Raw genomic sequence first — 17,648 nt, forward strand, 5'->3', positions numbered from 1 at the left:
CTAATAGTTTCGCATGAATACACGCATATGGTTACGTATATGTAGCAAAAACATACACAAACATAAACAAAAACAATCCTTAACTTCCAAGATGGTGGTTCCTATTGTAGTAAGAAAAGTTGTACTCTCTCTTTTCGTTGTTAAAAATACTTTCATGTGATGAATATTTGCTGGTGACTGCAGTGTTTGTATATAAAACAGCATAACCGTCTTCCTAGCAAGTGGCAAGCTAACGGCTATGCTGTGATAATCGATGTGCGAATTATATTTGTGAGCCGAGCAACATACTGTACCTTCATTTTAAGGCTGGAAGAGGCAATGATGGCAAACAATCGAAAGTAATCTGGCACATGGCTTTTAAGTTTAAATTATATTTTTATTACCTTGATTCTGAAGTCTTTCAGGTCAGCTACTCTAGTAGCAGTCCACTTTTCCCGCCTAATGTCTATAAACATGCCCGACAACGTATACGTCATAGACAGTTTTTAAAAAAAAATTAATTTCTTAGAAATAACGAATACTAATAATGTACATAGATTTTGCATCTCTGGAACTTATATTAATAAATGGATATAGATTTTATTTCAACGTTATGACAATTCATCCGCGTGTTAAATTTACAAACCAGAACCAAAGTAATAAAATATTTTTTACCAAATTAAAATACAACCTGTGCCAATTTACGATGTTTGCTACACAAACTCACCACCGCAGTGATCTGATTAAAATGGGACATGTGTACTTTAATATATTGAATACTGTACTTTAAATACTGTGCAAGAGAGAAAAAAAGGGGGGGGGGGGTGATAGGATAAAGAGTTCAACTGAAACTCTCGCGAGACTACTACGGTATAGAAAGCAGGGGCTAGGTCTTAAGTTTTCCTCATGCATCATTAGATGATTCATACAGTATCAGCGTCAAGATGTCGGGACGTTCAGGCCGCGCTGAGACCCGGAGTCGCGCCAAGGATGACATTAAAAAGGTTCTGGCTGCAATCGAGAAAGTGCGCAAATGGTACGTTGGCTGTCTAGACTACAATATGGAGGAAATGTTTTAGCAGACGTTAGCTGCTACGTCGCTCAACTAACTTCAGTCGGAAAAGTTAGATAATTGACATAGCTTGTAACCAATCGGTGTCCGCGTTTTGGGGGAAAAGGGCGGGGCTCTGTTTTTTTTCTTCCGCCATGCACTGTCAATATGGCTGCAGCGCTGCACAACAAGATCCAGTTGACGTTTTACAATGACGGTAATAAACATGAATGATTATCAGTGTGACAGTCATTGTAGCGATAAATTCTGTATCTGGTTAGGCAGAAAACGCGGCCATCTTCTGTATGTCGAGGATCAAATTCAACCGATTAGAGGAGATCATTGTTAGCTTTTGTCTAAAAATAGCACAACTACCTTAATCTCCAGGGAGAAGAAATGGGTGACAGTTGGAGACACGTCCTTGCGCATATTCAAGTGGGTGCCAGTGACAGAAACAAAGCAGGTGGCGTTTCAATCATGTGTTCTTTGAGGAAACTCAACTATGTATGTGTGCGTGACTTGTATCACTATTCACTTCTGATATCAGATCTATCGCACCAAATCTACTGGTGGAGAAGCCAGAGGGCTAAAAGACGTGGTCCTTGAAAACACTAACTCTTTGCCAGATTTGACTGGTGAGTCTCAAGGGGGGAGTGAAGATGAAGAAGTAAAATAGGACCAAATGCATGAGTTTTTTTTTTATGCTCGGTATGAATGTTCTCTTTCCATCAGATGAAAACAGCAACCAGAGCTATCTGTCTGATGTTTACCATCCTAAAATGGATAACAGCAGCAGCAACTCTAGCTCGCAGCAGGTTAGCCCTCCCCATACCTCTAGCCTCCGAACTGAAGACTCCCAACCACCAATGCTTGGTCAAGAGAGTGTAGATGGTATGTCAATACCTTTATCCCAGATTAACACAATTATCCTAAAGAAAAGTAGTTTTTTTTTTTCTTTCTTCACTGCCATCACCTAATTTCTGATGTTGTACCCTAATGAATTCAGATCCAGTTCACTCTGGACAGGATGGAGCAGATGAGCCCCCAACTCTGATCAAGGAGGACCTTCTGTCATCAGGAAGTGCCAGACGAAGCGCCATACACACACAGGTTTCAAACCACTTTCCTAAAGTGGTTTAAATACGCGCAAAAACAATTTTGTCTCAGTTAGGCGATGTTAAGCCACCATTTTTTTCATTCTACAGGAGGAGTCTGAGGAATCAGGAGCACCTCCTTTAAAGAAGATTTGCACAGGAGAAAATGCAGTGTTAAGATAGTTTACAATGTGAAGAAACCTATCCATAGTTATTTTCACTTCAGCTAAGTGTTCAACGTTCAGGTTTTAAGGCTTTGTTGTATGCTTCACATACACTCACCTTGCACTTCATTTGGCACGCCTGCACGATCTATTCTATGCTCTATGCACACATTATTTGTACTAGTATTAGATTCACAATCAAGTGGGAAGATTTTATGCAACAGTGTTGGTTTAGTGCCTTGCGTGTGAGTACCTTGTCAATTATTTGGAAGTGGGCAAGCATCGCTCTATCAAATACTCCAAACTTCCACATTTTGGGCCACAGCAGGATTGGAATCTTTGACTGTCTGCTTCTCACAGAACGCCTGATGCTCAAATGTACATGCAGGGACGAGATAAAAATTGTTAGATTAAAAAGGAACCACGAATGAGATTTTGTTTGACCACATTTGTAATATTTGAAGACTACTTTGTTTTTCCTGTTTGTCTATTTACTTAAACCCAGAATGCAAATGTCACTCTGGGAGGGGATGATAGCTGGCTATGAACTAATATTAAAGCAATGCAGTCTAGTCGAAGAGATCAGCCTTTATGGTGAGATAAGATGCTAAGCTATTTTCAAATGTCATTTAATAGTCCAGTATTATTGTAGTTCACAGCACTTTAAAGATGAATTACATCATAAAAACAGGCAATTGTGGCATTGTGGTCTTTACTGCACTAGATTAGAGACACCTCTGTGATGGAAGAATTTTAACACTGCAAATTGCAATCAGCAGTTAAACGTGTATTTGGCACTGTACAAAAAAACGAGCATTATTTTCTATGTGAAGACATTTTCGATTCTGGTCATTAGATTGTGCAACACCTAATATTGTGGTAGGTGAGTGTAGATGGAACAAGCAGTGCTATTCATTGCTGTACTGAATTGACAACGCAACATTCCCTGCTAATGTTTAAGCGTGTTGACTCATTTTTAAACTGATGAACATGGGCAGTGAACTGTGCTTGGTATTTACGTATTGTAAAAGACACTTTTTGAAACTATAGCTGTAAGTGTACTTTTATGTTCTTGACGTTTGGCTTTGTGTATTTCCAAATCAATGTGCATTGTTGTTTTTAGTCACAGTACATTTTGAAAATGACAAATGTGGAGCTAATGCTTTTAGACATATTAAAACTATGGGTGAGCACATCTTTTTGGCTTAAGATCAAAATGCTTTGTAAAAAAATATTTATTACTGTATCAAATTTGCGCTTGTCTAAAGAAATGCTTTAACCATAATAAACTGGCTTCATTTCAACTAAACTTGAATTTGTTTTTAAACATATGATGAAAGAACAACTTACATGTGATGGCACCGGCTCTCCTATTACTTTATGAAACAACTTGATTATAAACCAAAGTACAGTTACAGTTAATTCAGCCACTAAACGTAAAGTCTGAAATGCAATGTTGGGTTGGCCTTGATGCTTCGATTGCAGCCAATGGGACGTCATTTCCGGCCACTTTTAAGAGAGCGCCTCGCAAAAAGAGCCAATGGCTGCCAAGGAAGGGCGGGGCTCGGTTGCTACGCCGCTTGCTGCCGGGGAAACGACCCGGGAGAGTTGAGGGTGCGCGAAATTGTGCCGGTGTTCGAGAAACTCCCGCCATTTCGACAAGGAATTAACCTCTTCGAGACATTCTTTTCAAGCACTACCAGCATTGTTTTACTTTCGTAAAGCGAAGACGGATTAGTAGGAAAGTCGAAGAAACATCGAGACCTCCGCTTGTACAGCTGAGTTGATAAGCGAATTGCTCTTCGCGCCAGACCGCCTGCTGGACTGTGGAGCTGTTGCCGCGAATTTGACTTGGGGACCGGATTGCATCCTGACAGGTCAACCGGGAAAATAAAAGTTCGCCAAATATCTCGACACGAGTTTCAAAAAATAACTTTGTCGATTTGGAACCGGACTTGCAACAGCTATGGCGTCCCCGCTCAAGCAGAGAAGAGACATTCGATGAAGAGGCGAGGAAGAAGGCACACTGTTTTGTTTTGCAACGCGATAGCAATCCGGGCTGCTAACTAGCCCGTTAGCTGCTACACGTTGAGTTGTAGGCCTACCGGTAAAAGCGTGATACATGCTATCAGCCACCGGGATACAAGTTAAGGTCGTATTATTTTACACTGGTATTAAAGTGATTATTTGATTGCGCGACCGCCATTTGATTTATAATGGCACCGCTTTTGGGTCGGAAGCCTTACCCATTAGCTAAGCCGCTAGCCGAGCCGCTAGGCCCGGGAGAGGAGGTCTACATCATCGAGCACACCAAGGAGGCCTTCAGGAACAAAGAGTATCCTCCAAATGTGATGCGGTTAATCGTGTCGACTGTCGCCGTACATCAGTAGCTATTTGAGCATTTTGTCTTTTAATGACGGCATTACAACACACATACCCTTGTACAAATTCGCTCAGCTGTTGATATTGTTAATTTGTTATGATCTGACATTTTCAGTGGTTTTAGCTGTTCTCGTTGACAAGAGTGTTAGCCTAACATTTGCTAAAAACAAAAATTTCCCGACCCTTAGAACCTACTAGATCTACCTGTTATGTTTAGTCACTTTATTGGATATGTTCCGCAAGCGTTCCGTTTACTTTTAGTTTCGGCGAATCGGCTGTCAACCATCATCGCCAGCCGGGCATGCTAGTCCCAATGCTAATGGTAGTGTTATGTCACAATAGCACGTTCACATATGTTAACGCGAAGGCTCAGTGTGATATGGCAACCATAAGTTCCAAAGAGAGATGTGTGAAAGACTTATTGAGGTACAGTTTATTTCCCATTTTAGTAGAAAAATGTTTACACCAAGTCTCCAGTGATAGTCAACACAGTAGGACAAGCTGCAGATGAGTTTTCACGCAGTAAAACCATCAGATACTTTGTCAAGTCAATGTGTGTCTTATGCACATTTATTTTTCAGGCTATAGACTTATTGTTTCATCCGTCAAACTGAATTCCACATCCAAGTGCTTAACAAGTTAATTTTCTCCTTCATATTTATGACTAATATGATTTGTGACTACACGAATCCTAGATAGGTCATGTATGCTGAAGTTGTCCTTGACAAAATGTTAATAGTGAGTATGAGGCCCGCTTGCAGAGGTATGAAGAACGCATCTGGACGTGCAAGAGTACAGGAAGCATTCAGCTGACACATAAAGAAGCATGGGAGGAGGAACAAGAAGTTACAGAATTGTAAGTATTGATTGACAAGTTTTTTTTTTTTTTTGTATTCCGAGTGGTAGTGGTGTGCCAGATAGTTAGAGCAGATGTCACAATAAGACTAAAGTTTAATTGACTAGGGTGCAATTGTATCCACAATTTCCAGTATCTCTAATTTTAAATTCAGTGTTGTGACATATTTTAGAAGTGTGAAGACAAAGCCATACTCTCAGACCAGTGACGGTCATGAGGCTTAAAGCGGTTCTGTGATTGGATCAAGCTGGTGCTCCGCCTCTCTTTCTATTTTGGAGGATGTGCGTGCGATTGAGTCATTCTAACCGCTCTGGTCTTAGAAAAGCTCGCTTATTAGAATCAGTGAAATCGAAACGTAAGGAACAATTAACAGTTTAAGAGAATCGAATGGAGCGAGTAGAAAGACATGAGGGGAAATGATACATTGTTCCAGATCAGGAGCTGGATTTAAAATAACACCAAGTGATATTCTTTCTCTTTCGTTTAATTAAACTAGAACTGAGGGTCAACAAACATAAATCGGATGAGGCAGTTGCAAGCTTAGACACTATGTGCTACACAATTACATAACTCCTCACCAACGAAGGATCTTATTGTGTTTGCGTAAACACTACATGGGTGTTCTCTGATATTGCACACTGATAAAATGGGTGGTCTTGGGTCACCGTGTACTAATAGTCGAATATAATGCATATACTTTTTTGTTTTGTTATTTCTAACCACAAAATGGGCTAACTGTTCTATCTGCGCAGGCTTCAAGAGGAATATCCTCACTGGTTTGAGAAGCCCATCCTGGAGATGGTCCACCACAACACAGTGTCTTTAGACAAACTGGTTGAAATGGCCTGGTTAGAAATCCTCACAAAGTATGCTGTTGGCGAAGAGTGTGACTTCACGGTCAGTTTAATTTGCAGTTATTTCTTGTATGTTTTGAAAGATAGTACTTCTTAAGCACTATTTTATTTATTTATTTGTTCATTTATTTATTGACCTAGTTAGCAGAATCCCATTTTGATGCTTGTTATATTTTTGAACATGTTTTATTTAAGGTGAGCCAAGACAAAAGTCTACGAGCGAAGGTGGCAAAGATCCATCCCCTCGAGCACCCTGAGGGTGAAGCTGCAGAGAAGAAGCTTGAAGGTGCCTGTGATTCTCCATCCAGTGACAAAGAGAATGCCAGTCAAGAGAACCAGAGGAAGGAACCTGCCCACAGAGAGGAGGAGAGCAGGAGAGAGAGTCTCAGTAAGTTTAAACACTAAGAGCTGAATGCATTGAAAATGTTTTTACAGATGGCTTTTTTTTTTTTTTTTAAGGATTGTTTTGGAAATGTGAATGACACAAGCGAAATGTTTTGTAATACATCTTCAAGGTGCCCTTGAGCAAGCCATCAACCCCTTCCGTTTACAGCTAATGGGACAGCACACGTTTGAGCCCCCATTGTGGCTGTCCTTGCATGCCTGTTTGTGTGTTTGCAGTGTTTCTAAAAAAAACACACAATCCTGATCTGTTTAAATAATAAATGTGCACAGCCAAACATCGCAATGCATCTTTTGCTAGTGGTTTTGCTTCATTACTGAACCGTTTTCTTCTTTTCCAGGTGATAGGGCACGGCGGTCACCAAGAAAACTTCCCACTGCCATGAAGGAAGAAAAGAAGAGGTGGGCGCTTCCCAAGTTTCTTCCTCATAAGTATGACGTCAAGCTCGTCTGTGAGGACAAGGTATGTTGTTGTTTCTTGGTTTGTTTTTATGTCAACAAAGACAATGCTTCGTGTGTTCTTTGAAATGTTTTGTTGCATACGTAAACACTAAAAGAAGACAAATCTTTCTGACCTGTGCCACAGGTAATCAGTGCTGTGCCAGCAGACAGTCTTTTCAGAACGGAACGCCCGCCGACCAAAGAGATCATCCGTTACTTCATCAGACACTATGCGCAGAGGCTGGGCATGGGGGAGAGTGCACCCTGGGTGGTTGAAGATGAATTAGTGAAAAAGTTTAATCTGCCTAGTAAATTCAGCGACTTTCTTCTCGACCCACACAAGGTACGGACAGCACTGGTAATTTCTTCTTTATTATGTTGTGACTGATATCATCTCACATTTTTGTTTGACTCAAGTTTTTAGCTGGGAATCCCTCTACCAAGCGTAAGAGCTTGACTTCTCCTGAAGGTAAACCTAGAAAGAAGTCGAAGACACCTGGTACACCAGGAGAGCACATAGGAAATGAAAAGGGGGAGAAGAAAGGAAAAAGCAAGAAAGATGTTCTCGGGAAGCCCCTTAGTCCTACCATCTGGGGTCATGTGCAGGTAGGTTTTATTGCATGCAAACGTTGACACGGTCTGATCAGATATTTCCTCTTTAAAGCGCTCATGTGCTTGTGTCTTCTCTGCTTTTCCCCTAACATAGAAAATAAAAATGAATGGTTCACCATTAAAAGTAAAGAACTCTGGAACCACCAAGAAAGAAGAAGGTAAAAGCTCAGGTCCCTCGAGTCTGAAAACTGTGAAAAAATCCGGAAAGAAACCTGGAAAGACCGGTGATAAGAATATTCTTAAAGCTTCTAGAAAAGATGCAAAGGCAAGTCCCAAGACACCTAAGATGAAGCAGATGACCCTGCTGCATCTCGCTAAGAGTCCCGCTGCCGGCAGCCCCAAAAAACGAGCTCGCAGCAGTTCCACAGGCACTCCCAAACTAGGGAAACCATTACATCCAATGGCTCTCCACCTTCTTCGTTACTATAAGGAGAACAAGGACAAAGAGGACAAAAAGAGTGTTCTGTCTGCCCTCATCTCAAAGGCTGCTAAGGCCTTGTCACCAGATGACCGTGGCAGACTACCCGATGAGCTGAAAGAGCTGGTTGAAAAACGCTGGGAGAGACTGGAGCAAAAGAAACGCTGGGCAGCCATGAGCGAAGAGGAAAAGCAAGAAGAAATGAAGAAGCGGCGGAATGATCTCAAAGAGAAACTTCGGGAAAAAGCCAAGGAACGTCGCGAGAGGGAAATGCTACTCCGCCTCGAACAGTCCCGTCGATACGAGGACCAGGAAATCAAAGATGGCAAGACGTTGCCGACCTTTAAGCTAGTCGACATGCCCGAGGGGCTGCCAAACACCCTGTTTGGGGATGTGGCTATGGTTGTGGAGTTCCTTCACTGCTATGCAGGCCTACTTATGCCAGATGACAAGTATCCCATCACATCTACGGCTCTGATGGAATCGTTGGCCGGCGTACGCTCTGGTTTCCACTACCTGAACCGCGTGCTGGTGGTGCTGCTTCAGACGCTGCTGCAAGACGAGCTCGCAGAGGGCTACAGCGAGCTCGATATCCCTTTATCGGAGATCCCCCTTACCTTGCACTCTGTATCGGAGCTGGCGAGGTTGTGCTTGCGTCCTTTTGATGCTCAAGGTGAGGAGAGCGCTCATGGGTCCGTGGACATGGCCATGAGCGGCTTTGATGATGTGGTGACGAGCGAGTTTCTGGAAAAGCTCGAAACTGTCGAGGTGTTTGAGCTTGAGCCAGAAGAAAAAGTCAGCTTGCTGGTAGCCCTGTGCCACCGCATTCTCATGACGTACTCGGTGGAAGACCACGTGGATGGCATGCAGCAACGCACCGCTGAACTGTGGAAGGAGCGCGTGGCAATGCTGAAAGAGGTCAATCGCAAGAAGGCTGAGAAGAAAAAGCAGAAAGAGGTTGAGGGCAAAGGTAAATTGCGATGATATAAGAACCAAAGTGTGAATTGAAAATGCAATTGATGATTATAAAAAGGCATTTCATTAAAACAATGGCATCACTTATTAAACATGATTTTTTTTACAGCACAAGATGAGAAGAAAAAAAAGGAGGATCCAAAGAAGGAGCTCAAAAACGAGGTAAAAATAGAGTTGGTGGACATGATCAGCTCCGTCAAGAGCAGGCAGCTCATGAGCATGCAGGCCAAGAGAGAAAGAGAGGAGATGGACAAACAAAACAAAGGTGAGCCCTGCTTTCCTTGATACTTACTCATCAGTCAAGTAGGCAAGTGCAATTGGGTTCGCAGACTCATTTGTTTCTAAATTGTCATCCCCAAGAACGCATGGAAGTGGCAGCCGAAGAAGAGCGACAACGCAAACAAAGAGCGGCCATGGAAAAGAATTTTCAAGAGGGTATAACAAAGGCCAAACTGGTCCTACGTAGAACTCCACTGGGCACCGACAGAAATCATAACAGGTCAGTGGAATTATTTTAACCACTAAATATTGGCAAAAATGACCAAATCGACTGTAATATTAATACATGTCCATTTGTCCAGATATTGGTTTTTCTCCGATGTTGTTCCTGGACTCTACATTGAGAAAGGCTGGGTGCATGACGGCATAGACTATAGCTTCACACCTCTTGAGGAAAAAAGCGAGCCTGATGTGGATGACGAGGACGACGGTGAGGCTGCTGTGACATTAGGAAGAACATATTTCTGTCGCCATAAGCATGCCAAACTTATCAAAATGCCTTTTGTAGAGGCTGATGACAATGGAAGTGTGGATGGTGCTAATAATGAAGGAGCCCAACTAGGGGCAGCAACGGACGTCTGTATAGAAACTACAACTCCTAAGCAGGGACAGAATCTCTGGTTAGTCTTTTACATTCAACTCTATCTTGGCCTTTTGGTTTCGGAATTTGTGCGCCTATCTGATTTCTAATCTAATATTGCCAGGTTCATCTGTGACAGTCCTGCCGAACTGGAAGAATTGATGGACAGTCTACATCCTCACGGAGTTAGAGAGAGTGAACTGAAGGCAAAGATAGAAAGCAGGTGAATAGTCGTGTATTTTATTTCTCTTGTCAATCTATTTCTATCTACCTTGTAGGTAAGTAACTATGTTATTATTGCCCTTGAACAGTTACCAGGACATCATACACTCCATCAACTTGACCCGAAAGGACAAAGTGGGTCTTGGGGTCCCTGACGAGGACGCAGAGCTACTGAAATATTTACGCGGTGATATTCAGGAGATAGCCTCACGCCTCCTGAAGGGTGGCTTGGGTTACTTTGATGATGACGTAGACATGGAAGATCAGGTGAGCAGGTTTTTATTGTGTATGGTAACCTGCAATTACTAAGGTCTGACATAACATGATACTGTTTTCCAATTTTTGCGGAACCCTCTGTATTCAAACGTTCGTGGAGACTTTGTGGTCATCAAATTTTGCATAAATGACCTGATACTGATTGTCTGTTGCATTATCTGCATACAGCTGGAAAAAATGGACAACTTGAAAGAATTAGGAGAGTCCATCATCACCATTCAGGCATGTGTGATCAAGAAGTTCTTGCAAGGATTCATGGCCCCCAAGCAGAAAATGAAGAAAAAGCAAGGAGGGGAAGAAAGCAAAGCCGAAGAGGTGGATGAGGAAAAGAAACTGGCGGAGGAGGCCAAGGTAAGAGAATAGGTCAAAATAGTGAAAGAAAAAAACATTGAATTGGCATCGGAACGCCCCCCCCTTAGCCAATTGAATCTGGCTTCAGATGTCAAGTGTTGCCACATTAAACAACCGTTGCCTACTTCTATTTGTTGTTGTGCCGCCTAGCCTTATTTAATAACCAGGTGCGGTCTAACTATTGTTTATTTCAAATATTTCCCCCTTAGGTGGCAACAGCATTAGAGAAGTGGAGGACGTCTATCCGGGAGGCCCAAACCTTCTCCCGCATGCATGTGCTGCTTGGAATGTTGGACGCCTGCATCAAGTGGGACATGTCTGCCGAGAATGCCCGTTGCAAAGTTTGTCGGAAAAAGGGTAAAATGATCAATTGGTCTCGCATAATTGTTTGCTTTAGCATAGCTTAGTGTACTGTGAGAGAATGACTTAAGTAGTCTTTGTTTGAAAGAGTGAAACTTTGAATCCTTCCCAGGTGATGATGAGAAACTTATCCTGTGTGACGAATGCAACAAGGCCTTCCATCTTTTCTGCCTGAGGCCAGTGCTGCACCGCATTCCTGAAGGCGAGTGGCTGTGCACGGCCTGTCAGCCCACATTGGCCAGACGGGGCACGCGCTCAAGGTAAGTGTGACTATTTTGCATTTTGCTTCAAATTTCAACCGTGAAATTGTCAGCAATAGAGTTGTCCTCTACAGGAACTACAAACAAGACAGCGATGAAGAAGATGAGGAGTCTGAAGAGGAAGACTCTGACGAGGAGGAAGATGATGAGGAAGAGTGTGAATACAAGGCCATGGGCCACAGCTGTGAGTATCAGAACACTTAATCTAGACGTGGTCACAAAGTGGGTGTAGAATAAAATGGACTTGCTATTTTTTCTGTATTGCATTGGAAGTGAAACTGCACTCAACTTAAAAAAAAAAAAAAAAAAAAAGAGTCTTATTTCTGCTTGACAGTGAGACCAAGAAAGAAGAGGAAGCAAAATTCAGCCGTGCAGAAAAGTAAACCCAAAAAGAAGTCGTCCTCTACTAGTCAGAGCAGCAAGCAGAGGACTGGCCCCAGCAACCCTGCAGACATCGATGAACTGGTGAGAAAGCGATCCGGTCCTTGTTCTCTCTCTCGGCAATTGTTAATCGGCAATTCAAAATTCCGAACACTGTCAAAATATTCACTTGTTCATATTACATGTTTATGTGCCATTCCTGAAGGTTCGCCAGAGCTCTCAGTCAGGTGTGCGCAGACAAGCACTGGAGCTGGAGAAATGTGAGGAAATCCTTAAAAAACTGACCAAGTTTCGATACAGCTGGCCCTTCAGGTGAGTTACTGATGTGAATGGTGTTTCAGTCATTTGACCTTTTTTCCCACAGTTCTTAAGCAGTCTACATTACTTTTGGAATGAAGATGTTCCAAAAAGTTGATCAACAACGTTTTAAACAATTAATTAGGCTGGATTTATGCTGCATAGTTAAAGTGATACAATTAACCCCCCAAAGAGGCCATGGAATCTACGTATAATATGCAATAATAGTAATTTCATACTCCTGACTGTTTGACCTTGGGTGCTCTTACTCCACTCAGGGACCCAGTGTCCACAGAAGAAGCCGAGGACTATCTGGACATCATTTCGCAGCCTATGGATTTTCAGACCATACAGAAAAAGTTCAGCCAAGGCTCCTATCGCCACGGCCAAGACTTCATGGAGGACATGAAGCTGGTCTTCTCCAATGCAGAGGAGTACAATGAGCAGGGCAGCACCGTGCTCTCCTGCATGACCAAGACGGAGACGGCCTTTACGGAGCTGCTCCAGAAGATGCTACCCGGCCTCAGCTACCTCCGACGACGCACACGCAAGCGCGTCAGTCAAGCTCCCGTATCGTCAGAGGAGGATGAAGAAGAAGAAGAAGAAGAGGAGGAAGAAGAAGAAGAAGAAGAGGAAGAGGATCGGGCACTTCCGCAGAAAAGAATTCAGAATGGCAAGTCAGGCGCAAAGAAAAGCAGAAACACCCGAGCAGCTGCACAGGATGAGGAGAGTGAGGATGAAGAAGAGGACAGCGGAAAGAGGAGAAGTAAGAGGACCGCTTCCAAAGCAGCCAGGAAGGATTACAGGGAGCAGGATTGCAACGGTGAGCGGAACGCTCGCAGAACTCGGCAGCAGCGGGGCCGGCTGGAGGTCGACGAGGAAAGCAGCGATGACGAGGTGCCGAGTCGACAGCGACATTCCAAGAGACAGAAGCGCTCATGAAGCCCAGGGTGCGTTTGGCTTCTTCTTTTTGAGTTTTTATTTCTTGTCCAAGTGATCAGACTCCTTTCCATCAGCCAGCAGGGAATCAAACTTCACAATGACTCTTTGTCTTCTTGAATTTCTGTTCATAATTTTCAAAAAGGATTTATATTTGTAATTTGTATTATTGGTGGGGTTTTTTTTTTCCCTCATTGAAAAATTAGACATAGACAAGCAGCACATGGAGCCTTGTCACTTTCTTAGGGCTTTTAAAAATGTCCCGATGTCAGTTGTGCAGCGATTTTCATTCTTTGAGTGGGGTACCTACTTGGTGTACGTGTGGCTACAAACCCCTTATGCACACCATGAACACTTTAAATATTGTACAATGACATACTTAATATCTCTGCGGGAGGCCTCAGTCAAATGCAAATTTTGTACAATACATTTGTTTTCTTAATTTCTCAAATCCTTTGGTCACATGCTGCGTTCTACTTTACTGCCCAAATGTGACTTTGGAACCAGCAGGCTGACCAAGCAAGCGTCATCATTTGGATTTTTTGTTCTGTCGTGGCCTGCCACTTTAAACAAAGCGGTACCTCAAGGTTCTGTGAAGTGCACTACTTTGTGTAAAATGTACCAAACAAGCCAGCAACTGCAGGACCACTTTGATAAAAATGTGCATAAACATTTGTAAAACAACAAATATGGGTATTTTTGAAGAGTTAATATTTTTTGCACATTTCATTTGGGGTTTGTAAGGCAAATCTACGTTAATGTTAAATCAGGATTCTGCATTAATGTTAAATCAGGATTCTTCTATTTGTGCAGAGAACATGTTTGGTATTTTTTTTCGAACTGTTTCCTGGCAAAAGTGGCCGATTTTTTGTAAAGAACACCTCAGAACACCTCAGCAACCATTTATTACAATCAAAATGCAGCTCTTCGGTGGACGTGTTCAGTGAGCCACCAGGTGGCGCTTCTCTCCTATCTTCAGATTCAGTCACAGCTTTGCTCATGCCTATGTAGCCACTTTTTTTTTTTATACGGGGAATGTAAAATATCATTTACACTTCACTTGAATATTCTCCTGTGTAGGTTTTCTGTCACATGATCAGCCTAGACGCTGCCCTATAGCCTTCCTGTGTTCATCCTGTGACGTAATTTCTTCGTAGTGTTTTTTTTCCCTCATGACTTAATGTTTGGGTGTTTCTGCTTTACTCCATTCTTACAACCAATGAGTGAAATTTGACTGCCCCCTCAAGTTGAGAGCTGACTCTTTTACACAGTTCTTTTTATATGTGTATTTATAGTTTAGGCAGATTTAAGTTGTAATTATGTGTAAAGGTTTTCCAATAAAGGCTATGAGCAAGACTGAAGTTGTCCTTGTATTTGTCAATCAATGAAAATTTGAGTGATTTATCTTATAGTTTAGTTTTTAAAATACATTTTTTGAAGGATAGTTTCATCCTTCAAAAAATGTATTTTAAACAAGTTTCTTCCTATAGTCAGAGGCGTAGCCAAGCCGGGGCGAGCCGGGGCGGCGCCCCGGTTAGGACTCCCTGCGCCCCGGTTGAAAAAAATCGAGCTTTTTCGATTCTTCATTTTCATGCCGTTTTTTTCTTTCGGTCTTGCGCGAATGTGCTTGCGCTATTCTATGTGCGCGATGTTATCCATTCACCGTTTGCCTCCCGGGCCCGGATGTTGTTTTAGCGATCAGCGAACGGCGTGGGTGATGTTCGATTTTTTTTCCTGTGGGCGTGCGCCCCTACTGGAAAAATTCCTGGCTACGCCTCTGCCTATAGTGAAAACCAAATGGAGCCAAAGCCACCAGAAAAAATGTGCACTTGACAAAACCTAATTTTGGCTAGTCATTGTTTCCCTTTGAATTTCATAATTTATATAGTGGACAAAGCATCTTAAATGTGATTAAAGAGGTACAAATTCAGTGTATTTTTTTTTCCAATTCATTTGAAGGCAAGAACAGCAATGAGTGCAGTTTTCAACTTTCAAATGGGCTCTGCTTCCAAAACTGTTGAAAATCAGCAGCAGCAGGTGTGCCGCTCTCAAAAAAAAAAAAAAAAAACACTGGCTGTGCTCAAATTGACCTCTGAACTCTGCACAAACTGACAACGAGGGCATGTGGTTGTGGACGTGGAGGAGTGAGTTGCCCAGCAAATATTTACCTGAGGTCAAAGTCAGTTGTGGTGTACGGTGAGGAGAGAACAAGTGTGTGTTGACTTGCCAGACATGATGCTAAATGCTCTGCAGTCATGTTTAGCTTCTTCTATTCTGAAAATAGTCAACACAAAACAGACACCAACAGGCTACATTTTGACCACTTGCCAATTCTAAAATCTAATACAACAGCTGTATCAAAAATGTTAACACCTAATTTGATTGACTCATGTTACAATTTTTTTTCATTTACATATCAATATTTTGGGTAATTTTTTCAGCAACTGTATAGATGGTGATATCCAATAATAGACTTTTCAATGTGATGCAGTGTTCTTCTACACAACTTCAACCACAACTATCTGTTATTATATTATAATTATTTTCTATGCAACTTAGTTTATAAAAATATCACATCTGTCAATCAGAAGTCAGCGTTACTTAAATTGTAAAGGAATTCTTCGAGAAAATAACGCTCCTCCTTGTCCTAGGCCTCATTAAGCTGAAGGAACGTAGCTCCAAAGCAGCTCTCTATCAAATGCTAGTGCAAATCCAAATTGGGGTCACAATAGGCCTATGGCTTTTTTGTGCAACTTGTCCCACAAATCACAGAGAGTCAAGATGTCATGATGAAGCTCTGAACGTAAATGTGATTTATGTCACAGCAGACAGAGCTCAGTCAACAGTGTGCCAAAAAAAGAAGTCACACATTCCCTCACAGAGCATAAAGATGCCCTGAAAACTATGTGTCAACTTAGATGACCGAGAAGTGAAATGCCCTAAATTTCGCTCTGCTTTTTGCTTGCAAGTGCATGTTATTATTAATGCATTATTTAAAAAAAAAAAAATCACAGTCTTTCCCCCCAATTTTCTCCACTGATGTGCTTCCTCTTGCTTTGATGATATAACCAAAACATGAAGGAAGAAAAGTGGGTGAGAGCAGAAACGGAGGAGTTCAGAGGATGCCATTTTCTCTTGGGAGTTTTCATCCCAAAAGGGATCCGGCACTCGTCTGAAAGAAATCTTCTCTTAGACTGAACTCCCCCCCAAAACAGCATATTTGCATATCAGTCATTTATCCTCTCAACAGCACGCGTCAACACGACGATGCACACACGTCTGGCCTCTCATCAAACGACTACACTACGTGCAAGGTATTGCTGTTCACAACTTTGTGGGTCCTCCTGAAACATGTTGATAAAATAAGCAAATAAGCAAAAGGAAGCGGGAGAATAAAGCCGGTCACCCGAGGATTTCTTTGAACTCAGGGATCCAGATACGGTGGCGGAAACAATTGGATGAGCGTGCTGTGGGAGAGATGAAAGGCAGTCAGACTTGTCGATGTAATAAGTGGGATGAGGCCCTTTCATGATTCATACTGAGGCTTCATCTTCCTGCTCAGTCAAGCTCCAAAATATATCTCGCAATTCTTTTTAAAGCTTAGCAGAATGTAATTAACTTGCTCCAATGCTTGTGTGCTTCAGTTCCTTTTCACAACACATCTATCAGCCACATCACGCTTTTATTCCGGGGTTTTTTTTGCAATAAGGAAATATCCCAATGTTTTATGTTAGAGGAAAGAACAATAAATAGGCCTCAATTCTGGAATGCAGAGCAAAAATCAATTGTTACCAAAAGTTGTTTGTCCGACCGACCACATTGTGTTTCTGCGATTAGCATTTGTCATTAATAATGAATTGTGAAGCCACACACAAACACACAATATATCACAAAAAGCCATTGAGATATGTTGATCCCATGAATAGAGTTAACTTCTAGTACCTTAATTGTGATTTACTAGGGTGGCAAAACATTTCCATTGTGAGCCAAAATGCAAAAAACAAGAAAATAAGCAATTTGTAAACACACCATTCAAATACATTTGCACGTGTATAACTTTCTCCTTTTTCTCCATCTTGCTGTACTGCAGAGTAGTTACAGTACATGATAGCCTGCTGTTCTACCATCTCATGTTTCTGAAGTCGTACAGTGTGCATATGCCTTGTGGCGGGGGGTTGGGCGGGTGGGCTTCCGCAATAAATAGATTAAAGTGTGCAATGGACCACTAACCACTCCTTCGTCTCTCCGGCGAATGACTCACTTGAAAAAAAAGTTGCAGCTGTCAGGGCTAACTTCAGTTCAGTCTTAATTTTTGCTTGAGTGAAAAAGAAGGGAGGTGTGCGTGCATATGTTTACACCATCAAGGCAAAGACAGCAACAGAACTGAAAAGTGCCACACATCATAACATAAATGTATCAATTTTGATGGAAGTGTGAATATGAACCAGGCAATGTGTGCGCAAAGGTGTGCTTGC

General features: G+C 42.1%; 2 protein-coding genes across 3 annotated transcripts; both read left to right on the plus strand.

Annotated features, from left to right (window-relative positions):
* The first annotated feature begins 841 nt into the window (after positions 1 to 841).
* bcl7bb (BAF chromatin remodeling complex subunit BCL7B b) lies at positions 842 to 3,597 on the plus strand. Its single transcript, XM_037267123.1, has 6 exons — positions 842 to 1,015; positions 1,418 to 1,493; positions 1,578 to 1,665; positions 1,763 to 1,921; positions 2,037 to 2,140; positions 2,236 to 3,597. Exons 1-6 carry the CDS (start codon positions 924 to 926, stop codon positions 2,305 to 2,307), a joined length of 591 nt encoding a protein of 196 aa, XP_037123018.1. The 5' UTR covers positions 842 to 923; the 3' UTR covers positions 2,308 to 3,597.
* A 265-nt stretch (positions 3,598 to 3,862) lies between these two features.
* baz1b (bromodomain adjacent to zinc finger domain, 1B) lies at positions 3,863 to 14,529 on the plus strand. 2 transcript variants are annotated; one of them, XM_037267122.1, is made up of 21 exons: positions 3,863 to 4,623; positions 5,410 to 5,526; positions 6,279 to 6,423; positions 6,576 to 6,768; positions 7,124 to 7,245; positions 7,369 to 7,566; positions 7,641 to 7,829; positions 7,930 to 9,223; positions 9,338 to 9,493; positions 9,589 to 9,727; positions 9,810 to 9,937; positions 10,016 to 10,127; positions 10,212 to 10,310; positions 10,399 to 10,576; positions 10,754 to 10,936; positions 11,146 to 11,293; positions 11,409 to 11,556; positions 11,631 to 11,740; positions 11,891 to 12,021; positions 12,143 to 12,249; positions 12,513 to 14,529. In XM_037267122.1, the coding sequence occupies exons 1-21, from the start codon at positions 4,505 to 4,507 to the stop codon at positions 13,174 to 13,176; spliced, it is 4,680 nt and encodes a 1,559-aa protein (XP_037123017.1). In that variant the 5' UTR covers positions 3,863 to 4,504; the 3' UTR covers positions 13,177 to 14,529. The 2 variants fall into 2 exon arrangements, with proteins under 2 accessions (XP_037123017.1, XP_037123016.1); XM_037267121.1 differs by having other exon boundaries at positions 9,810 to 10,127.
* The last annotated feature ends 3,119 nt before the right edge of the window (positions 14,530 to 17,648 follow it).

This window comes from Syngnathus acus, chromosome 13 (genome assembly GCF_901709675.1).
Source record: "Syngnathus acus chromosome 13, fSynAcu1.2, whole genome shotgun sequence".
Taxonomy (NCBI): domain Eukaryota; kingdom Metazoa; phylum Chordata; class Actinopteri; order Syngnathiformes; family Syngnathidae; genus Syngnathus; species Syngnathus acus.